The 23,638-nt window shown below is 34.1% G+C and overlaps 1 protein-coding gene across 1 annotated transcript in view; it reads right to left on the reverse strand.

Moving 5' to 3' along the window:
• The window catches only part of DLGAP2 (DLG associated protein 2), a 213,473-nt gene extending 192,131 nt beyond the window's left edge, over positions 1-21,342 (reverse strand). The window contains exon 1 of the mRNA XM_074226339.1: positions 20,273-21,342. Coding sequence (XP_074082440.1) covers positions 20,273-21,274 — 1,002 coding nt within the window. The 5' untranslated portion in view covers positions 21,275-21,342. The remainder of the gene's footprint in view (positions 1-20,272) is intronic.
• Positions 21,343-23,638: the final 2,296 nt, after the last annotated feature.

A 23,638-nucleotide genomic window follows, 5' to 3' on the forward strand; every position in this document is an offset into this window, starting at 1 on the left:
ATTTTTTGCAAATCTTCATGATATCTAATTTCTCATATCTGCTTCTACAGCAAATCTCTTGGGATAAGTTAAAGTATATGAAGAAAATCTTGCTTTGCATAGATATATAGCAGAAAAATAGAGTAGTATCTAATAAAAAGATTACATCTTAATATTATTAAATAATTATTGTGATCTCAAACATCCTTTGAAAAAGGTCTTCTTCAGCATCCCCACAGAACTGTGGACCATGCTATGGAAAACCTCTTGTCAAGAGTTTAGATTGTTCTCTGGGAGATGTTTAATGACCAATAATCTGCATCAGGAAAATCTTTAAAAGACCCTAGGGGTAATAATCAACAATTTTGGGTGATGTGAAAGAGCCAACATACTTTCTTTCCTTCATTGCTGAGGTGGAGACTATTGGTATGGAATACCAGATATGTTGATTGGTTTTGTGGTTGACTGTTTTTAACATCTTTAATTTTTTTTAAACAAGAGAAAGTTTAGTGAATTGCAAAATTAAAGTGGATATATTTAGAAATGAATATGTTGCAAAAAATATTGATAAAAAATTAAACATACCATAAAACAATCAAGCTCACTAAAGGACTAGAAAAGACTCTGTAAGTACTTGAAGGGAATGTTTGATTCATTTTTTAGATAGTGACTTACTGACTTTTTACCATGATTCTTCAAATAGAAAATAAAAAATGTGATTTAATAGGAAGAATACTAAATTTATATCCAGAGGATCTAGGTTTGAATTCTGCCTCTGATATTTACTACTTGTGGGACCTAGGCTAAATTACACATTTTCTCTGGGTTCAATTTCTATTTCTATGACTCAAATGAACAAATATTTATTAAGCTGCTACTATATATGTCAAGCACTGTGCTTGTCATATATCTGAAGACAAAAATGAAATGTTCCTTCTCTCAGGGATTGTAGAATTGATTGGCATGTAAAAATGAAGAAATTGGAATAGATGATCTCTGTTTCCATTTTTATGTTTTTAGTAATGATATTCTCATACACACTTCTCTCTCTTCCCCCATCCTCCATTTATAATTCCCTTCCCTCTTTTGAGGCAACCAAAGACCTGTTAAGTCAACAAAGTCAGTTTGAACTTTTCCAAAATGAACTGTATGGAGTTCAAAGGTTCTCATTTCATTTCAATTTAATTCAACTCACTAAGCATTTATTAAACATGATGATGCTTGTCCTTCATTCTCAAGAAGAACCATGACATCAGAGGAGGTGATGCCGTGACTAGGACATGAATTGGATTTGAGCGAGTGCTGTGCTGTGCTGTGCTAAGTCACCAGCCTCATTTTCCCCTTCAGAACCATCTGGATCCAGTGGTCAGATATGAATCAGGAGGACTGGGAAACATCAGGCTATGTAAATTAAAAATAATTTTAGTAGAAGAAAAGTTCTAAGACTTTAAAGAAAAATGGAGATTTCTTGGTAGACGATTGCAATTGAGGTGAACCTTGAAGGAAACTAGGGATTTACAGGATGGAAGGGAAGAAGAAGAAGAAGAAGAAGGACATTTTAGACATAATGGGTAGCCTATAACAGAGGCACATTTAGGGGAGATAGATTGCCATGTGTAAAGAACAACAAGGAGGTGAGTTTGGCTAGAACAGAAGTGATGTGATGTGGACCCAGTATAATTAGCTTTGAAAGAACAGAGCTAGGACTGTGAGAGCATTTGATTATGTTGATGTTTGTCCTTTATGCCATGACAAACAAATGAATTGATTTTGGGTGAGATGGTGCTATACTAAGTCACCAACATTATTTTCTCCTTTGGAGACATCTGGGTTCACTGTTAGATATGAATCAGGATGACTGGAGATGATCATGAATGTGAGTCAATCAGGGTTAAGTGACTTGCTCAAGGTCACAAAGTAAATATTAAGTCTTATCTGAGGCCAGATCTGATTCCAAGCTGGTGTTCTATCCACTATACTGCCTAGTTGCTCAAGCTTAGACACTGGGAAAGTCATTCTCAGTCTCAGTATCCTCATCTGTAAAATGGGGATAATAGCCCCTACCTAGTAGCATAGTGAAGATCAAATGGGATCACACAGATAAAGCACTTTTTGATTAATAGAGTCTAGTGGTGGGACTTGGGGAAGCTGAATTTGAACCCAGATCCTGATTCCAAATGCAGTGCTTTTCCTCATCTCTATCAGGCAGCCTTCCATCATGGGAGATGGGGGCAGGATGTTGAAGAATTCTCTGTTGGTAGGAAGAAGAAGAAGGATTCTTGGGGAAAGGGATACAAAGTCTCAAACGGGTTCTGAAAAATGCTTCATATCCTAGTCATGAGATGATTTATCTGCCAAAGGAGGTATGGAGGAGGGCAGAGACCTGAGGGTATGCTGAAACCAGGGTTTGTGGAGAAAAAGGTTTTTTAAATGACAAATGGGAGAGTCTGTATTTAATCCTAGAAGTGGTAAAGAACAATTGCAAGCATCTGGTGAATATAAATGAGATGATCAGACCTGATTTAGCAATATTAACTTGGCAACTTTGTGGAGAATGTACTGGAAGGGGGAGAGGTTAGTTGTAGGGATACTACTTGGGAGGCTATTAAATATGTCCTTCCTCGGAAAATTTTAATAATATTTTTGTTTGGTGTAAATCAAAACCTCCAAGTCTGATAATCTCAGAGGTGAGGAGTGAGATTCTCTCCCTCCCTTCCTTCCTCAATAACACTGTAAAGATATTTTCAAGAACTGTTTGCTTCCATATCAACCTTCAATTCTTTCCTAATTAAACAGGAAGCTCTAACTGATCTCCAACAAAAGATCCCACCCCAAAGCACATTACCTATGGTCTGTACATATTTCAGTGTTTTGAATTTTCAATGATCCCTGATTTAATCAGTGTGAGCAATTGCCTTCTCTACTAATGCAGTTCACAAAACCTCTATTATGCTTGAGTAGTTTTGTATTTTCTTATCTAAAGCCAAAAAAATAAAACAAACAAATAAACAAAATCTCCTTCACTCTTTTTCTCACTCCCTTCAGGATCCTGGAAATAAGCTTTTCTGAATTTAGCTCAGCTGTTTCTTGACTAGGAAGCACATAAACCATTAGTAGTTGAACTTAAAAAATTTGAAATGTGGTGGGAATCTGTCAGAGTTTGCATGCTGCTAATTTTGAATCTGAGAACCCAAGGTCATACCTTGATACCACAATGAGTCATTAGAAAACTTTAGTCTGCATAGAATGTAAATATTTAATCTTGTCTTTTTATTTTCCCCTAAGTGGTCTTCTTGCCTCTGAGGCAACCTATATTTTAGTTTAGACATTCATTATCTTTCCTGTGGTCCACTTTAATTGTCTAACTGGTCTCTTTGACTCTAATCTCTTTGACCTCTACTTCCTCATTTGAAAGGCTATCCTTCAGAAGATGGATTGGTTTGTTCTATTTGATGCTGGAGGGAAGAACTAAAAGCAGTATGTAAAAGTCACAAAAAAATCAAATAGAAATTTGTTACAGGGAAAATCTTTCAAACAATTAGATTCCTCAAAATGGAATTGTTTGACTCAGAAGGCATTCACTAAAGGTCTTCCAAGATTTCATGACCACTAGCTGAATGAGTTTTAGGGGAGATTATTATTCAGTTCTGAATTGAGCTAGATATTGCTAGATTCTCATTCAATTTTGAGATTCTAAGTGAGTTGCTAATCCAAAACATCACTTCCAAATAGTCTACCTCAAATATTTCTCTGTACGTACCCCTTCCTTTATTGAAACTCTTCAGTGGCTCCCCATTCCAAAAAAAAGTTCAAGTTTAATTATTTAATTGTGAATTCAAAGAATTGGAAACAAGGCTAAATTTATTCAGTGAACCTGAGTTCCAATATCAGTTTTGCTACTTCTTCCTATCTAAATGATCTCTGAAGACCTTCATCATTCTGGATCTTGGTTCAGTAAAATAAGATGGTAAGACAAAATGATTTCTGTGGACCTCACTTTAATTACCATGATGCTATGACTTTTCTAGTCTAATTTGCTTTGACTTCTTAAATTTTTCTTTTGCACTTATTTGATTGGTAGCTGAATAATTCTTGAAGTAAGAAGCAGCAATAGAAAGGGAGGAACAGATTCTTATATTGTTCAGGTCAGAGGTTTGTAACCATTTTTATATGTTATGGAGAATTTTGGCTGGAGTTGATTAAGAACTCCTGCTGTGAAATGTTATTATATGTAGTCTTTTAAAGGTTATACAAATATATGATTCTTCTTTACTACTGTAATCATGTAGTTAGTACACCTCTTGCCTCAGTGTTAGACATTCTATACATTTTAATTGTCAGATGCTCTCTGAATCCCTTTTGAGAAAAGACCCTTTAGAGTGCTGAACATCAAAAAATTAAGTTGTGACTACAACACTGGGATGGATGGGAAGATGGGAGGAAGTGAGTGAACATAATATACTGTAAGGAAGGGATGGTCCATATTGTCACTGCTTCAACTTCTCTTCCACCATTTGAGAACTGTACATCTGTTCATGCCTATAATATACTTTTCCTTCCACAATTGAAAATCTCTACAGATAAGTTAGAAGTCAAATACCATTTCTTCTGTGAAACTTCAGATTATCCCAGCTGAAAAGTGGTTTCTCCTTCCTTATTGTTGTTATTCAGTGGTTTTTAGTTGATCTCATTTGGAGCTTTCTTGGCAAAGATAATAGAATGGTTTGCCATTTTTCCCTTTAGTTCATTTTATCAAAAGTGATTTTCCTAAACACAGATCTAAATCATTTAACCCCCCCCCCAATAAATTCCAGGGAGCTACTTCCCTTTCCCAAACATCTCCAAATACAAATTGCTCTTTTTGACATTTAGAACCCTTCACAACCCAGCTGTGTCTAGTCTTTCTAGTCTTCTTATACCTTATTTCCCAAAATATATTCTTCTATTCAATAACATTGGCCCTCCTGACTGTTCCATAAAAAAAGATGTTCCATCTTTCCACTCCACTCCATGAATTTTTTTCTGACTGTGGCCTATTCCTAGAATTTTCTTCCTTCTCCACTCTGACTCCTGACTTCCCATGACTTTAAGTTCTAACTAAAATCTACAATCTACTTTCTACAGAAAACCTTCCCCAACCCCTTTGAATTGAATTGTCTTCTCTGTCAATTCTCCTCTATTTATCTTGTTTATAGATTACTTTATTATATATATATATATATATATATATATATGTGTGTATGTATATATTTGTTTGGATGTTGTTTCCCTCATTAGATTGTAAGCTCCTTGAGGACACTTTTTTTCCTTTTGCCTCCTCAGCTATTAGCAAGGGCTTTTTACATAATCAGTTGGTTGTCCTTTGTGATTGAAGAGGACCAAAATGATATCACTATGTCAGGTCAAGTGTGTCCGACTGTGATGAGAGCAATATGAGTTTGGGAGGTTTTTTTTTTTTTTTGAATCACAATTCAGACACAAATTGTTCATATAAACATTTGGAGTGAAAGTGTCTCTAAATTTGTGCATCTCACATTTCTTTTGAGCTATATCAATTCTGTTCTGCTTATAGAACATAGAGTGTTCTTTGCTGCAGTTACATCATTCTGGGTGGTCCTATGCCAATGTCTCCCATGTCTCACAATCAATTCAAACATTCTACAGAGAGATCTTGAGAGTATCCTTGTAATGCTTCTTGGGGCCTTCATATGGCACTTGCCTTGTGAGACTTGTCTAGATTTTTAAGTAAACATTTGTTTGGCATTTGAACAATGTGACCAGACCATCAGAGTTGTGCTCTTTGTAGGAGAGTTTGAATGCCTGGCAGTTCAGCTTAGGAAAGGACCTCTATGTCTTGTAGTTTGTCTTCCTAAGTAATCTTCAGACTCTTCCTAAGAATTCAAATTTAAATGACTTAGTTTCCTGGCATGGAACTAATATACTGGACAGGTTTCACAGACATCCAATTAGCAGCCCTGAGTGAAAGAAGGCTGGCAATTGAAGGTCAGCCTATCAAAGTTGTAACTGGATACACATTTTTCTGGAGTGACCACAGTGATAGGTAGTTCTGTGAAGGTGATGGAAGTTTTACAATCAAATCTAATTTAGTCAACAAGCTTGTATGCTTCCCCAAAAGAGTGAATGACAGACCCATGACAATATTATTTCCACGAGTTGGAAAGCACCCTGCCACCATCATCAATGTGTATGCTCCTACTATGATAAATCCTGTTGAGGTCAAAGAAAAAGATTATGAAGACATAGAAACCCTCATCATCGATGTGCCAAAAGAGAACGATGCTATAATTCTAGGTTACTTTAATACCGGACTATCAGAACATGGCAGAGAGTCCTTGGGAAGAATGGAGTCAGAAATGGCAACAGAAATTGTCACTTACTATTGAAGACTTGTGCATCTTTTATCCTTCTCATCATTAACATTTCTTTCACTTACTTAAATGCAATAAAACTCAGCAAACATTGGTATTTAACAAACTATGTCATTATAAGAAGAAGAGACAGATATGGTGTGAAAATGACAAAGGTAAAATGTATGGCCCAGAGTGCTGCACCAATCATAGATTTATTCAGTTTAAACTAAATATTCAAATTTAACAAAAGCCATGGCTGTAAGACAACTACCAGAAGACTTAAAGTCAACAAATTAGAGTGCCTGAACATTTTTTGTTGCTAATTTGAAGGGAAAGCTGAGCCAACACACAGTTGGCAACAATGGAGCAGAAAAAAAAAGTGAACAGTTTTCAGAGATTTGATGTACAATACCATATATACTCCTCTGGCACATAATATTTGCTTAATAATTGTTTATTAATTGATAGAATAAGAAAAAATGAATGTATAAAGACGAGAGGACACAAGATCAAAAAAATCATAGATTGAGAGTTGGAAAGAACCTTAGAAACCTTCTAATAAGCCCCCCTGATTTTTTAAATAAGAAAATTGATGACTTGGATAGATTATGTGATATATCTAAGATCAAATAGGGAGTAAGCACAAGAAGCTGAATTTGAACCCAGGTTTTTTGCCTGCGGAAATAATACTCTTCCCACTGCCATGTTATAAGGAGAGAGAAAAGTCAGATGGAAAATAAGTTAAATAGAAAGGAGGACTTTCAAAAAATAGCTGTCCTTTGAGTTTAAACAAGTTGTAAACAAACTGTTTTCTTTCATTTTTTAATGAGAACTTTTGTACTTTATAAATAAAGGGTAGAACTATCCTTTATTATCAAAATTTCTTCATTTTTGACATGACATTAAGTAACAATAAGAGGAAATAAGCTATTTCTGTATAATATTTTCTTAATATATTTTATTTCTCTCTAGTTATTTATAGTGTTCCTCCCATTAGAATACAATCTTGAGAGCAGGAACTAATTTTTGCCTTTGTATGCCCTGCTTAACATTGTACTTGCTACATAATAGAAACCTAATAAATGCTTGTTGCCTCTCAACATAGAGCTCTAAAAATAAGAATTCATAAATATCTTTCAAGGCCTATAAGCATACAATGAAAACCATATTTTTATTAATTAATAATTCCCCCCCCCATTTAAATTTCCTTTGGCAGAGTTTCAAGAGGTACTCTACATGCTGCCAGTATTCCTATTGCTTTCTTATTCTGTCCATGCCCATAGAAAGTAGACATATTTCTAGGAAACTTCGGAATCCTAGAAGAACAGAGCTGGAAGTCATCCTAAAGGACATAATGGCTCATGTTCATCCTAAAGGACATAATGGCTCATGTTTCTCTAGCATTCTATTGGTATCAAGGACTTTAAATATGCCTTTATTGAGAGGCAACTGAAGTGCAGTGTAAAGAAGGCTGAAATTATGGTTAAGAGCAACCTAGTTTTGAATTGAATTGTTTTTCTAGCTGCCCAACCATGGCCATGCCATTTAATTTCTCTGAATCTCAGTTTCCTCATATATGTGATTCAGATCATAATAGCAACCATCTCACAGGGTTGTTGTGACAAACTGAAGTAATAAATGGTAATATTTGTAAAACTTTAGGTGGTATTTAAAGGTCAACTAGTATCTTATTTGATTGAAACTACCTCCCTTCTGCAGGAATTCCTTTTAGATTAACTCATCTCCTGATGGAACAATTTTAGTATAGGGAGCTCCCTCTCTTTGGGGGAGGGTATATTCTATTCTTAGGCAGATTTAACTATTGAACTGAAATTAAGTGGTACTTCTACCCCACCATCCACATTCTCTTCCCTAGAGCCACAAAGAGTTAATACTCTCTCCATTTAGCAGTATTTGATGACAGATGCCATGTTTCTTTTAAATATTTGCTTTTCCAGGTTAATTTTCCCGAGACCTCTCAAATATTTCTAATTCAAGGCTTCAATGTTTCTCATTATGTTATTATTCCCCTTTTTGTACTATCTAATTTATTAACAATGTCCCTCTTAAAGGTACCCACAATATTTCAAGAGTAGAATACATAGAATACATAGGGACTATGAGTACTTTTGATCTGGACAGTATACTTCTTTTATTGAGATATAAATGTCATTTGCTTTTTAGGAGTTATATCACAAAAATGATCATTGGCTAGGTGGCATAGTGGATAGAGCACTGGCCCTGGAATCAGTAGGACCTGAGTTCAAATCAGACCTCAAGACACTTAATTATTTATCTGTGTGGCCTTGGGCAAGTCATTTAACCCCATTGCCTTGCAAAAAAAACCCACCAACCCCCCCCCAAAGTTTATTCACAGAAACTGCTGTGAAATGTCAAGGCAACATTTCCCTCTGTTTATTTCTGTAAAAGAATGTAAACTTCTGAGCACAGGAGTTTAGTTTTTTAATTTATATCTTAAGAGCCTAGAACATGATTGGGTATTTAGTAGGTGCTTACAGAATTCTTGTTGAATGAAAAAAAATGAAGGAATTTGAAAATGATTGTTTACAAATTTAATTCAGGAATTGACTTTTATCCCTTTTGAAAAGTTAATAATTTCTTTACTCCTGTTCCCTTGACATGCTAGGAGAAGTTCTGAATGGACATTTTGACTACACTTTTAGGCAGGGCCTACTTATAACCACAGGACCATATAATAGCAGATAGTAAAGATGGAGAGATACCCTCAGAAGATTCATTGGAAGCAATTTATTTAAAAAGTCTAAAAGTTAGTCTTCTGCCTTCAAGGACACAAAGCCTTATTTTATCTGCATTACATATGAAGCAGCTGAGGCTGAGAAAAGTGAAGAGATTTGACCAGAGGTACATAGTTGATAAGTTGCAGAGGGGGATACTATAATCACAAATTTGATGATTGTAGGATTGCAAGTGACTTTTAAAATTTCTTAGTCTAATCCCCTAATTTTGCATGTTGCAAGGAAGAGAACTGGATAGTCCAGGGCCAGGAAATTTATTTATGGAAAATCTGGCATTAGAATCCTAGTGTCTTGCCTCCCAATGCAGTACTGCATCTATTCTATCACATGTCCTTTGCATCCATTAGAAGACAGGCAAAAAGTAGACTGCAACCAACAAAATGTTTCTATTTAATATAAAGACAAGAAAAAAGATATTGCTTTTATATCAAGTGTAATGTGAGCTTTCAGACATTGTGGACAGGGAAGATTAAAAAAATAGAAATCTGATTATTAAAATGTATCCTTTATACATATTTTCTTAGTGACTAATCTGTAAAGTACCACTGGGTACCTGAATTAAAAAAAAAAACAATTAAAAGACATTCTTAAGTAAGTTTGAACAATTCTGGTTTTTTAAAGGAGAAACTCTACTTATTAAATTTATATTCTTCAAATAATTTTATCCAAAAGCAGTTTTGGACAAGCATTTCATTTATATGAATTCTCTAATATATTTTTTCCACTCTGTTTCAAATATCACTCAATGGGATATTTTTTGCAAGACTTAATTTGGGCTGATGCATATTCCTAGAGGGTTGAAAGATACACATCTTCAAGTGGTTTGCATAGTAAGAGTAGACACACATATTTTCATATATCTCCATTAAATTGTTATTCCAAAACCAAAATAAAATCCTTTTTAAGTCAAGAAATTGGTTTCTGTATTCTGATTTTTATATAACAAAAAGAGTAAAATATTTTTCTTTAACATATTGAGTAGTCACTTTTATACTTATATTTTAAAGATATAATAGCTCAGAAGGCTCATCAATCTAAATGGCAGTAGGCAATGTCATAGCACTTAATATTCTTAGGCACTTTTATTCTTATTGGTATTATTTTTATTTGTATACATATCATCTTCCCCATTATGGGAAAATTCCCTGAGGGTACAGACTATCATATTCATCCTATTTATCCCTATATCTGCCTTGTGTTATAGATAATAAATGCTTAATGGGTAAATAGATGAATTCAATTGAATTTAACATATTCTAGGGTACATAGCAATTCCTTATTGAATGATTTTCAACCTTTGTACTTACTACATTTTAAGGGATGGAGTTCTGTAGTTTTTCCTGATACCAGAGTTGTTATAACTATAGAAAGACAAAAATAAAATCACAAAATTCTTATGAGGTTTTAGAAGCCTATAGAAATGCATAATGAACAACTTCCTTATTGGACCATGATCTTGAATAAATGCAATAGATACCCTACAGAAAACATGTGATGAGCTCTCTCTCTCTCTTCCCTTATTCCCTTCCTTTTTGTCTCTTTGTCTCTTCAGAACTCATTGCCTTCTAATGGGCAGGATATGCTACTTTTGAACAATTCTAATGATGAAAAATTTTCTTTATTACATTGAGCTGAAATCTGTCTCTGTAACTTCCACATACCGTTCCATGTTCTGCAGTCTTTTAAATGGGAATCTTTCTCCAAGATCTTGGGAATGATTGCAAAGTTTGGATGATTAATAGACTAATCAATAAAAAGCTAGATGTTCTACCCTCTGAAGGAATAGAGTGAAGGGAGGATATCAGAAATAGTTCCCAATAGATACGAGTTTAATTATTTCATTTCTTTCCCTCTCTCATGATTGCCTGAGATCCTTCTCCTCAGAAGAAAGAATAATACAATGCAAGGTTCAAGCCCCCACCACCACTTAGAAAAATATTTCAGTCATATTCAAATGAGACAAAGGAAGAGGAAAACTGACTTCATAAAATAATATATAGCAGGTATTGGTGATTTGAAAACTTTGAGAATATTATAAGGCCTGGACATACAATCTTGTTGGTGTAAAGAACTATGTTGAAGAAATCCTTACTATCTCAGAATCTCCCTTGAAGCTTAGAATTCCTAGAGAATTGAGAACCTATATGACTTCCCCAGGGTGACACAGCCAGTATATTTCAGAGGAAGGACTTGAACTCAGGATTTTCTGTCTTTGAGGATATTTTTCTATTCACTTCACGACTATAACATTACTGAGATAAAATGGAAATCAACAATTTTTTTGTTTGAGCTAAGCACTCATTGGGCTACTGTTCAGTCTAAAATATTGAGACAAATCCAGCCCATATTCTATGCTCAGAAAAAAAATGATTTTTAGTTTTTTGGATCAAAAATTTAAGCTATCTTTATCAAGACACTTGGGGTTGAATCTCAGCTCTACTACTTAACATATTCAGAAAATAATTTACTCTTGTTGAACCCATTTTTTCATTTATAAAATGAAATAGTTGAAACATATTATTTTTGAAGCCACTTGTAGTCTGAATCCTAACATCTACTTCCAATCTATGTGCTCAGTTTTTTTCTTTCTTTTTTTCCCTAGTGCCTTTGTGGATAATTCCATTATTTCCCCCCCCGATTTTCAAATTTAAAATTAAATTAGGTAACCAATCTGTATTCTTTATCAAAAAGTCAAACCTAATTCCCATGGAGAAAAATGTACAATAAATTCTTAGATAAATATTGGACTGAAATTCAATTGAGTTCCAACACAGAAATAGCCTTGGGAGAGAAAGAGAAAAAAAAAGAGAACATTTCCTGAGATGCTCATCTTAATAAGTCTCCTTAGAAGGGCCATACCATAATGGCTAAAAGACAATAAGATGGGAATTGTAGACCATAAATACATGAGTTTCATTTGGGTGTAATAGGCAGTGTTTACTAATATGTGGTCAGTCAGTTGGAGGAATTTGCCCTAGGGAGAAGAGGAGGTTCAGACTGCATTGAACTATTATACATGATGGAAGAGACCAACAGATGATATGGTTAGTGTACCTGAGTATGAGCTCTGCTTTGCTATGAAAAACGTCCAAGAGCAAAGCTTTATTTCAGAATTATGATGCCTGAGGTAAATTCAGTTGGAGCTGCTATGGGAATAGTACCTCTGAGACTGTTTTTCCTGTGATGTACATCTCCCAGAACTGAATATATAACCTAAGACATCTCTTAACCTAAAGGAGCCTGGACACTTAAGATATCCCTCTCTGTTGGTGTATCACAATTAGAGGATTCTTTTTTGACCTACTACTTATTCTTAGTCTATTTAGAAGCTGTATTGCTTCCTTCTCCAGAGATTTTCCCCTTTCCAAGGATAGAAATTAGTGAAGAAAAACTGTCCCTTTCCTTTCTACTTATCGCCAGGTTGCTTGAGACTGTATTGCCTTTTTGCTAAGGACTATACTTGCTCAAGAAATGAAGGAACTCCCAAAGATGCCATTCCTGCCTGATCCTTATCCCAGGATGAACCTTCTAAGGACTTAGAATTTTTCTTCTTCTAGATGGAAGAACAAGGAAACTGTTCTTGGATAACTCCACTGTAGAAAAACTCCATGGCTTAACTTGTGTTAGATCTATGGAAAATAGTTTATTGTCTTTTATTTATAAATACACTTTCTGAAAATACACATTCACTTCTTAATGATTCTCCAACATAATGACTGAAATAAAGAAGCTCATTTCAATGGATCTTCAATGGGGCACAGGTGATAGATAGCCCTCTACCACTGAGAAATTAAATGAAAAAAAGCAAGAATAGTGAAGAATCAGTTATTTTCATTGAGCAGATATAGATTTCGTCCATGCTTTAACATGTTTTTAACTGAAAAATAATTTAATATGTCCCTCTAGCATAATTTCACATATAAAAATGTTTCATAGTATAATAGAACTAATATTAGAATCCATTTAGTCCAATTCCTGCATGTTATTTTGAAGGAAACTGGGTTCCAGTAAGTTCAAGTGAATAGACCAAGGTAACATAGATTGTAAATGCCAGAAGCAAGATTTGTAGCTAGCATTCCTTCAGTTATACTATCCTATCTCCCATTCTCATTCTTCAAGAAGCTGTGATTTTGTCAATGTCTTTTTCCCATCCTAAATACATTCAAAACTAAGTGTAAACTAAGTTTGAGGGTTACAGTGACTAAAAAAAGTCACCCTATGATCAAACTTGACATACATTTCCAAACTTAGGTTAGAATTTGGAGGATAGACACTAAGTTTATTTTTAGGTTTATCCTTAAAAACTTAATAGTTTAGTAAGCTCTGAATGAGAAAGTTCTTTTACCAATGCAGATTGGTTAACATTTATTTGCTCTCCAATTTATATTAGAAAGTTGTATAGGGGCATTGAGTGTTAAGTACTTATTCATAAATTCACTTGAACTCATGTTTTCCTATCTCTGAGGCATTTTCTCTATCCAACTGGATCATGAGGTCATGCTTTTTCACTCTGAATACATATATATTTATGGTGTGTGTGTGTGTGTGTGTGTGTGTGTGTGTGTGTGTGGTGCATGATAGGAGCCAGACTCCATAATCTGATTTGTTATTATACATAATGGTAACTGGAATAAAATTACAAGTGATCCAAAGGGCCATGGATTGCTTTGTAGAGAGTATAATTAGATCAAGCATATTACCAAGTAAGAATTGAGCATCAAAATTTGTTTGAATATCACCAAAGAGATGAATGGTAGAAGAGGAGATGGATAGATTTTTTTTTTTTTTAGCGACAGTAAAATATGACAGATGGACAGCCCAGGTGCTCAAGTGATATCCATGTAAATTTAAGAAACCTAGAGGAAGATCTTCAGCAGTCTCCCCTTTTGGGAAGAGCTTATAAGAGTACATGGATAAAATATGCAAAGGATGAGAATGTGTGGTAGATAGGTGATCTTTTTGTAGAATTAAATGGAATGTCTGTGTTGATGAAATCACACTTCTAGTATACATTAGACAAAATTAATTTGTCATTTAAGGTATTCTGGCCATTTTTAAAAAAAATGGATATGTGTTTTATAACAGCTTGAAGAGTAATTTTTTCCCTTTCAAGGAGATATGGATACTCTTCAGGTCCTAGATGGTGAATTTGACCATTTCTATCACTTTGGCTTTTGTTTTGGGAGTAGCTCCCTTTCAATAAAGCTGACTTGTTTTATTTTCTTGTCTTGTGATATTAATGTTTCCTTGTATTAGGTCTGTAATAATCTGAGCTTTCCTAAATCTATAATAACACAGAAGGAGGTCACCTTAAAATGTACCATATTATTTTAAGGCAAGGTTGTCACCATATGGTAGGGATCCGATGGCTTTTTTCTGATAGGATTTTTTTAAATTGGAAGGAGAAATACTACAAGAAAAGGTTGGATTAGAAGTTGTTCTCAGTACATTATACAAAAAAAAAAGAATTAGAGAGGAATAATAACCTTATTTTATACATTTGTAAAGAGTTTTAGCTTTTGCCTGGGCTATTGTTTTCTGTACTCATGAACTCAACAAACATTTATTTAGCAGCTTAGTTATGTTCTAAGGAAAGAGAGAAGTTCATATAGGGCATAGTCCCTTGTCCTCATATAATTTACAGTCTTGAAGGGGGAATAAGATGTAAAGAGAGAAAACTATAATAAATAAAATACGTGCTGTGTATTGGAGGCTTAAAAACAAACTGAGGCTATCTAAGGGTTGAGGGAAGTGCCTGAGGAAATTGGGGAAGACATAAGGGGAAGGTGACAATTAAATTGAACTTTAATGGATGAGTGGAATATCAATAAGTAAAGAAGGTGAGGGAGAACTTTATAGGTATAAGAATAGTATGAGCAAAAGCACAGAGGTAAGAAGGTGAGGACATATTTAGGCAGTAGAGTTCACTCTAGATTGTCTAGATTGCCTGTCACACAATGTGTGAAGAGGAGTAACCTGAATTAATTCTAATGATGTAAGCAGCTGTCATAGTGAAGGTTTAAAATGTTAATGTCAAGAATAATGTGAATTTTTCATGAGTGGAAAATCAGAGGCCATAAATGTTTTTTGATTGAGGAGTGGCATGTTCAAATTTATAGATTAGGAAATATATCTTGATAGGGGGTACAAAGAATGTATTGTGGGGTACAGAGAATGAGGTGGGAATATCTATATAGAGGATACTGAAAATATTTCGGGTTAATGCTGATGACCTCTAATAGGGTTGTGAGAGATGCTGTTGTAGAGAAATAGAAATAAATGACTTAGCAATTGACCAGGCAAAAGAGATGAAAGAATTAGAGTAGTCAAAGATAACTCAATTTTAAAAAATAGATCCGGGAAGGATGGTGGTACCAGAAAGAAAGAGTGAAATAAGAACAGGCTTACATAAAATATATATGGTAAGAGTCAACATGAATATAGATAAAGAGGTGGGCTTGTATAATCTGGAGTGAGGTGTGGTCATTGGTGTTCTAGTCTGTATACTGGTCTTTAATCAGGAAGGGCCCCTGCTCCTCTGCTACTGCAAGTAATTTAACTTTTGTGCATCAGGTAACTCTCTAGGCAGGTAAAGTATAGAGAGTTACCTGACTTTAACATAAAGTTCTAAGTTAAAAGGCTAGAGAAAAATGAGCAAACAAAAACAACAAAAAATTGACCATACAAACTACTATGGTCGTAGGGAAGACCAAGACACAAACTCAGGAAAAAAAATAAAGTGGAAACAGTCACAGGCAAAGGCTCAAATGCTAATTGGGCATAAACCAAACAAATTTAAAAAGAAGAGAAGATAAAGACTCATAGAGAAAAATGTAAAAAGAAATGAGAATGACATAAGAAAATTAAAGAAAAGAGAATCAATGGTTTGGTAAAATATACACAAAAATATTGACTAAAATAATATTTTAAAAACAGAATTAGTATGATGGTAAAAGAGGTACAAAATTTCCTGAAGAAAAGAATTCTTCATAAAGCATAAAAGGCCAAATGTAAAGGGAAGTACAAAAATTTACTGAAGAAAAGAACTTAAAAAAACAGAATAGGTCAAATGGAAAAGGAAGTACAAAACCTCATGACAAAAAATAATTTCTTGGGGCAACTAGATGGCACAATGAATGGATAGAGCACCAGTTCTGGTGTCAAGAGGACCTGAATTCAAATCCAGCCTCAGACACTTAATAATTACCTAGCTTTGTGATCTTGGGCAAGTCACTTAACTCCATTGCCTTGTAATACCCAAGAAAAAAATTTTTTTTTAATTAGAATCGAAAAGTGGGAGCTAACGACACATCATGAAACAATAATACAATGATACATCATGAAACAATAATACAAAACCAAAAGACTAAAAATAGAGAAGAAAATAAGAAATATTTCACATAAAATGAATGATCTGAAAATATATTGAGGAAAGATAATTTTTGAATTATTGGACTACCACATTTCAAGAAATTTTAATGAAAAATTGCCCCAAAGCAAAGGGATGAAATAAAATGAAAAGAATTCATTGATTATCTCCTGAAAGAGATCTCAAACTGAAGTGTCCCAGGAATATTATAGCCAAATTCCAAAGTTCCAAGGTTAAGGAGAAAATATTTCAAGCAGTCAAAAAGAAAACTGTTTCTTTTCTTCAATTATTATGGAACCATTTTCTTCTCCAATTTATATAGCTGGAGAAGGAAATGATAATCTCTCCTAGATCTTTGCCAAGAAAAATCCCAAAAGGAGTCAAGAAGAGTTTGATATTTACTAAAATGGCTGAATTGTAACAATATAAAAGGAGTAGCATTCTTGGGATACAATATTTCAGAGGGTAAAAGATCAAAGATTACATTCAAGAATAACCTATCCAGCAAAACTGAGTATAATCCTTCAGGGGGAAAATGGATATTTAATGAAATGAAGAACTTTCAAATGTTCCTGTGAAAAGAGCAAAGTTGAATAGAAAATTTCACATTCAAACAGAAGACTTTAAAGTTAAACATGAAAGAGAAATCAAAAGTATCACAATATGGTTAAAATGTTTACATTACATTGGGAGATTATTGATATAACTCCTAAGAGCTTTATTATTATTAAGATAGTATAAAAGAAGATACAAAGACAGAGGTCATGGGATCAGTTGATTATGTTGTAATAGTCTGCAAAAAAAATGGAGGATGAGAAAGAAAGATACATTGGGAAAAGGAGAAAGGGAGAAGTAGATGGGGGAATTTTCTCATGTATACATATATATTCAGTTGAGTAGAAATCTATTTTATCAATAGGAGGGGAAGAGTATAGACTATTTTATCAATAGGACAAAAGGAAGGGGATGATAAAAGGAATGATAAATTAATGGAGGCAGTTGTTTAGAATTAAAATGTACTTTTGTGCAGGGAGAGGATAAAATGAAAGAGATTAGAATAAACAGAAGAAAATGGGATGGAAAAAAATATAGTAGTGTAGTATATATATATATATATATATAGTAATATAGATAGATAGATAGATAGTATTTATAGATAGTAATATAGATAGTAATCATAACTGTGAGTGTGAATGGGATGGGTTCCCCCATAAAAATGGAAGTAGATAGAATTGACTAGAAACTGGATTCAAAACTATATTGCTTGTAAGAGGCACACTTGAAACAGAAAGGTACACAGAATTAAAATGATAGGCTGCATAAGAATCTAATGTGTTTCAACTGAAGTAAAAAAGATAGGGGTGACAGTCATGATCTCAGACAAAGCAAAAATAGAATTAAATAAAAGAGATAACCAGAGAACGTATTTTTTAATAAAATGTCTTAGAGGAAGTTTCTCTGAAAAAAGGCTTTATTTCTGAAATATAATTAGAATTTAGTCAAATGTATAAAAATAAAACCCATTCCCAATGGATAAATGGTCAAAGGATATCAAGAGGTAGTTTTCAGAAGAAGAAATCAAAGTTTTCTATGTTCATATGAAAAAAATGCTCTAAATAAATATTGATTAGAGAAAGGCAAATTCAAACAATTCTGAAGTACCACCTTACACCTACCAGAAATGATAAATTCCAGAAGGGATGAGGGAAAATATAAACACTAGTTGGAGTGGTCCAACTATTCTGGAGAACTATTTGAAACTATGCTAAAAGGGTTATAAAACTGTGTGTGCCTTTTTGACCCAGAAATACCATTACTAGATCTGTATCCCAAAAATATCAAAGAAAAAGAAAAATGACTTAAATGTACAAAAATATTTTTATCAGTTCTTTTTGTAGGGGCAAAGAATTACAAATCAAGAAGATGTTCATCAATTAGGGAATAGCTGATCACATTGCGGCAAATGATTGTGATGGAGAATTACTATGTATAAGAAATTGTGAAAGAGATAATTTCAGAAAAATATGGCAAGAATTATATGAGGTCATTATCTATAGTAACAACAATTATGTTAAGGGTATGGCTACTCTTATCAATATAAAGATCTAAGAAAATTTCAAAGGAATTGATTTGTGACTTTGACTTTAGCTATATCATTGACTATTCTATAAATTGGTGTAGGAAGCAGAGGATTATTTATTACTATTGTAATTATTAATTATTCTTTTGAGGCAACTATATGAGATAATGAATAGAGCTCTGGACTTGTAATCAGGAAGACTTGAATTTGAGTTCTGCCTCAGACACTTACTAGCTGTGTGATTTGGATAAGTTGTATAACTTTTCTCATCCTTAATTTTCCCAACTGAAAAATGGAAATTTATTAAAACCCTTTACTGAGTTTTTGTGAGGATCAAATGGAATAATAAATGCTAAGCACTTTGCAAACCTTAAAATGCTTTGACACCATCTGGTCTGCTAGATTGTAAACCATTAGGAGGGGATAAAAGTCAACAAATCTATTGCTTTCAATAAAATGAAGGACTATCAAGCCTTGCCATCTGTTTATTCTGCTTCTAAGATCCTCCAGGGAACTGTCATCTAATCTACTGAAGAACCTTAAGGACTCCATCAGTCCTGCCATTGGGGCTTATGACTTCTGAACCTTTCCATGTGCCCTTCAGTTGTATTATATGTTCAACTCATATGTTCAGCTTTATATATATTCTTTTTCTAATTATAGTTTCTTGGGAACAGAGACTATCTTGCTTTTTTTTTCGGTATGTATCTACATAGCTTAGTAGTGCTTGAAAGATAGTAAGTACTTTAACAAATATTTTCATTCATTCATTCATTCATTCAATCATTCAATCATTCATCTTTATTTTTATTTCAGCAGCTGCTTCAACTAAAAGTAGAGATGACTAGTAAATCAGAAGGCAAAAGAGATTTAGACCTTCAATCTTTCTTAACAGATTTATTATGTAACTGCAAAAGGGTCCTATATAGAGGCAGAGGAGGTTTCCACCAGAAGTCTTTCTTAATCTCACCAAATTGATGGTACCCTTCCTCCTAAAACACATAGAATTTAACTATTTTCTATTTATTTGTGGCTTTAAAATATTTATTCTATACATAAATATATATGTATATATGTAATCTCTCCACTTTGAATTTTTTCTTGAGAATAGGGACTGATTCATTTTTATTTTTTGTATTTTCACTTTTTTAGCATAGTGCCTAGTATATAGTGGACCCTGAATGTCTGATTAATTGATTGATTTTTTGAAAGAATTGTAAGGAATATTTGAAGTGAGTATTCAGCATAATTATGATTAGAGGACAGAAATACTAGGGAAAAAAAACAACACAAAAGATAATTTCCCAATAATCTGTCCTGTACAATCTAATGCCCCTAGTTTATTATGTTCTTCAGTAAATTCATTTAATCCACATTCCAAAGAAATGGATGATGTTTTCCCATAATCAGAGATGATATTATTATGTTTTTAAGACAGTATTGTGTCAGGTATAGTAAATGAATTCATAAGATTGCAGGCTAATTTACGTTAGATCAATGTACTCAACTTTCAAATGGAGCCAACATTAATGTGGGATAATAATTTGCTTCTTTTTATATTCTCTAGGCTCAGAGGCATTAAAGAAATGGTACCATCCTGCTTAGGTTTAGGTTCAAATGAAGAATTAAAGTGAACCTCTCTTTTCCTATAAATGTTATTATACCAAATTACAGTAATAGCAAGACATCTACTTACCTGAAGATAATGACATGGCCTCAAGGCAGGCTTAATTTCCTGATGGACCAGAGGCTTGTCTAAGTTCAATGAACTCTTTCTGTAAGCTTCCTTTGCCTGGCTTACTGTGAGAGTTGACCAGGAACTCCTTTTCATGTATTTCCCATCAGGGGTCATAGATAAGCCTTCACATGCAGAACATTTCATGTCATTATTACTTTTTGAAGTCTTTAGGGAGAGATCCCCAAAGTGACTCTGGAGAGCTTCAGGATAGCAGTGTGAGATATGATCCACATGGTGTCGATTCACCACACTGGGTGTTCGATAAGTGCTATCACTGTCCAAATTGTCATCAGAACTCCACCAACTACTCATCCCAGATTTATGCTTTGTTTCAGGCTTTCTCTCTTTGCTTTTGCTCCTTTTGCTATGTTTAGAAGGATGGCCGTGATGATGATCATCCCCTCTACTGTCACTCTTGGTTCCATTAACATTACTTTTGGAAGAGCCTTCTAAAGAATGAGACTTGGTAAAAAGCTTTTGAACTGAATGGACAAGATGTCGTATTCTCCCTGGGCTTTCACTTCGTTGTTCTGCAGCAGTTGAAGTCCTCTGATATTGTAAAGTGTGAAATCCATCCCTGTGTAGAGGAAGCTGTTTCTCAAACTGGTCCAAAAGATTGGCTGGGATTCGATTGATTTTAGTGCTAGCATGAGACATGGCGCAGTCATCCCTTGTATCGTAATGTGAGCTGTAGTGCATTCTAGGAAATGTGCTACTGGACATGTGATCACTCATCATCATGGGCATCATCATACATTCAGAATGGATGGAGCTCCGTGGTGAGCAGCGATGGTGATCCATGGGACAGCTCTCTGTAGGGCTGAGCAGGTACGATTGCCTTGGCTCCTGTCCATGATGAAGGTGATCGTGGGTATGTTCACAATCTTCAGGGGGTGTTAAGCCACAGGTATGACCGGAACATAACTGTGGTTGATTTCGACTACTGGATAATCCTTTCATATTCCTTGGAGCAGGAGAGTATCTCTCTTCATTGAAGTGCTGGGTTGGTGACCATGAGTACTGTTGATCTGTTGACAAAACAGAAACTTATTGAATATTTAATACTGGTGGAAATATTAGCTTATCTTCAAAATGAGCCATTTGGAATGAGGTATATACATTTTTTCCATCATTTTTTTTCCCATCAGTTAAGGTTCTGTTTCTGTTTGGGAGTACAATGGTCTCCAAGGTTATAATTACCTTTTTGAGGATCTATTAGTTGTTCCAAGGTATGCTATTATTCAAAACATTAAACTTTTAATTCCTACATAATAAAATTTCTATTGAATTGTTGATGTTTTTAGTAACTACAGATAAGCAATTAAAGTCATTTGGGAAAAATTCCAAAAACACCCCAAAAATGGTAAAAAAAAGTCCAACTCAACCCTCAAGCAAATGATTTAATTTTATTAGAAATATATTCCTCTCTGATTCTTTTCTCACTACATGTTCAATATTGATCTGTTTCACATGGTTATAAATTTAGAGCTTATATCAGATTGCTTTCTGTCAGAAGGGGGGAGGGAAGGGAGGGAGGGAGAAAAATTGTAAAATTCAAAACCCTGCAAAAAAAATGTGATTGGTAAAAGCTATCTGCATGTCATTGGAAAAACAAACAAATAAAATATTCAAATTTTTATAAAAAATATATTCCCTAGTTTTCTATACAGAAATATTTTAAAGAAACTTAATATTTTAAGGTGAGCATCTATGATTGTATAATTATATCTTTGAATCCTATGTTTAATCCTTGCTACAAAAATGATTACAATAATAAATGATATTTTAAAAACATTTTCAGATTTGCTATCTCAATTGAAGCTCAAAACAACACTGAATTATGTAATACAAGTATTTATTATATAGAGAACTCTATAACTACTTGAAACAGGTAAACATTTTCTCTTTCATCACAAATGTTTCCTTTTCCATACTAAACAATCACCATTCATCTCATGGAATAAGTATCCCATAAGAACATGCCATGTCTGAACCTGTTAAGATTCAGACTACCCTTTGGACATATAATTCAGAGTTCTTTAAGCAAAAGTAACCAGATTTCCAGAATTCATGAGAGCAGCACAAAATTTCATGTTTGAATTTCAAATGGCCAACTTTTAAAATTTCAGGGCAAAGTAAGATCTTGGTTCTGATTGGGAAGACAACTTATTAGTGGGGGAGGGAAGAAGAAGGCATGAAATGAGAGAAAGCAGTCTCTTAAGAAGGTTAACTATTAGAGAAGGTCTTCAAGGTCTTCAAGATAGGAAGGCCAAACTCCATATCCTATAGCCCATCATTTCTACCTGCTACTTATCTGTTTGTTTGTTTTTTCCTTCCCTACTCATAAGGAAGGCCAATTCCCCAGAATCATGAAATTAATCCTAGAGTTTAAAGTTCAACATGAGAAGCTGCTATTGGATGGTGGAAAGAATAGTAAACACAATCAGAATAACCTGAGTTTTAGACTTAGTTTGTCAGTTACCAGCCTGTTTTATCATATACTCTATCTCATAACACAGATTTTGAGAATTGTGAAGTGCTATAGATATGTAAGATATTAAGTAGTCCAACTCACACTTTAAAACAGAAATCCTCTTTACAACATTCAATCTTCAAGCTCCTCTATTGACATAAAGCAGCAGTTTGCTTTTGGACAGCTCTAATTATTAGGAAATTTCTTTTTTGTTACTGGGATAATGAAATGCTAGATTTGCTATATCAACTTTAACCCCTGTGTTCTGATACAGGTCAGTGAACAACTGCCTTTCAAAATGCTTCCATAATTCAAGCCCATTCCATCTTTCATTTTGCCTTTCCTCTTTCCCTCAACTGAGTGATTTCTACCTTCTCAAATTTTTATTGATTCAAGTTCTCTGCTTTACCCCAATGTTCTTATAGTTTCCTCTGTGTTAATCATTTATGTCTAATGTTTTATAACTCCATTGACTGTATTGTCCATGGGTTTTTCTTGGCAAAGATAGTGGAGTGGTTTACCATTTTCATCTCCAGTGAATTAAGGCAAATAGAGATTAAATGACTTGACCAGGATCATACAGGAAGTCATTTTGAACTGAAGTATTTTTGACTCCAGGCTAAGCTTTCTATCCACTGGGCCACCTTTTTGCCTCTTATGCAGTTTAAGTGACTTGCCCAAGGTCATACAATTAGTAAATGTCTGTCAGGCTTTGCAGATTCCAGGTCCAGTGTTCAATCCACTGAGTCATATGGCTGGCAGCTTCCTATGTATACATTATGAAAACCTCATGTTTTAGTAGAAATAACTCTAATGAAGAAGGAGCTGAGGCTATGTGGTGGCTCAGATAT

The sequence above is a fragment of the Macrotis lagotis genome, chromosome 1, assembly GCF_037893015.1.
Source record: "Macrotis lagotis isolate mMagLag1 chromosome 1, bilby.v1.9.chrom.fasta, whole genome shotgun sequence".
Lineage (NCBI taxonomy): Eukaryota > Metazoa > Chordata > Mammalia > Peramelemorphia > Peramelidae > Macrotis > Macrotis lagotis.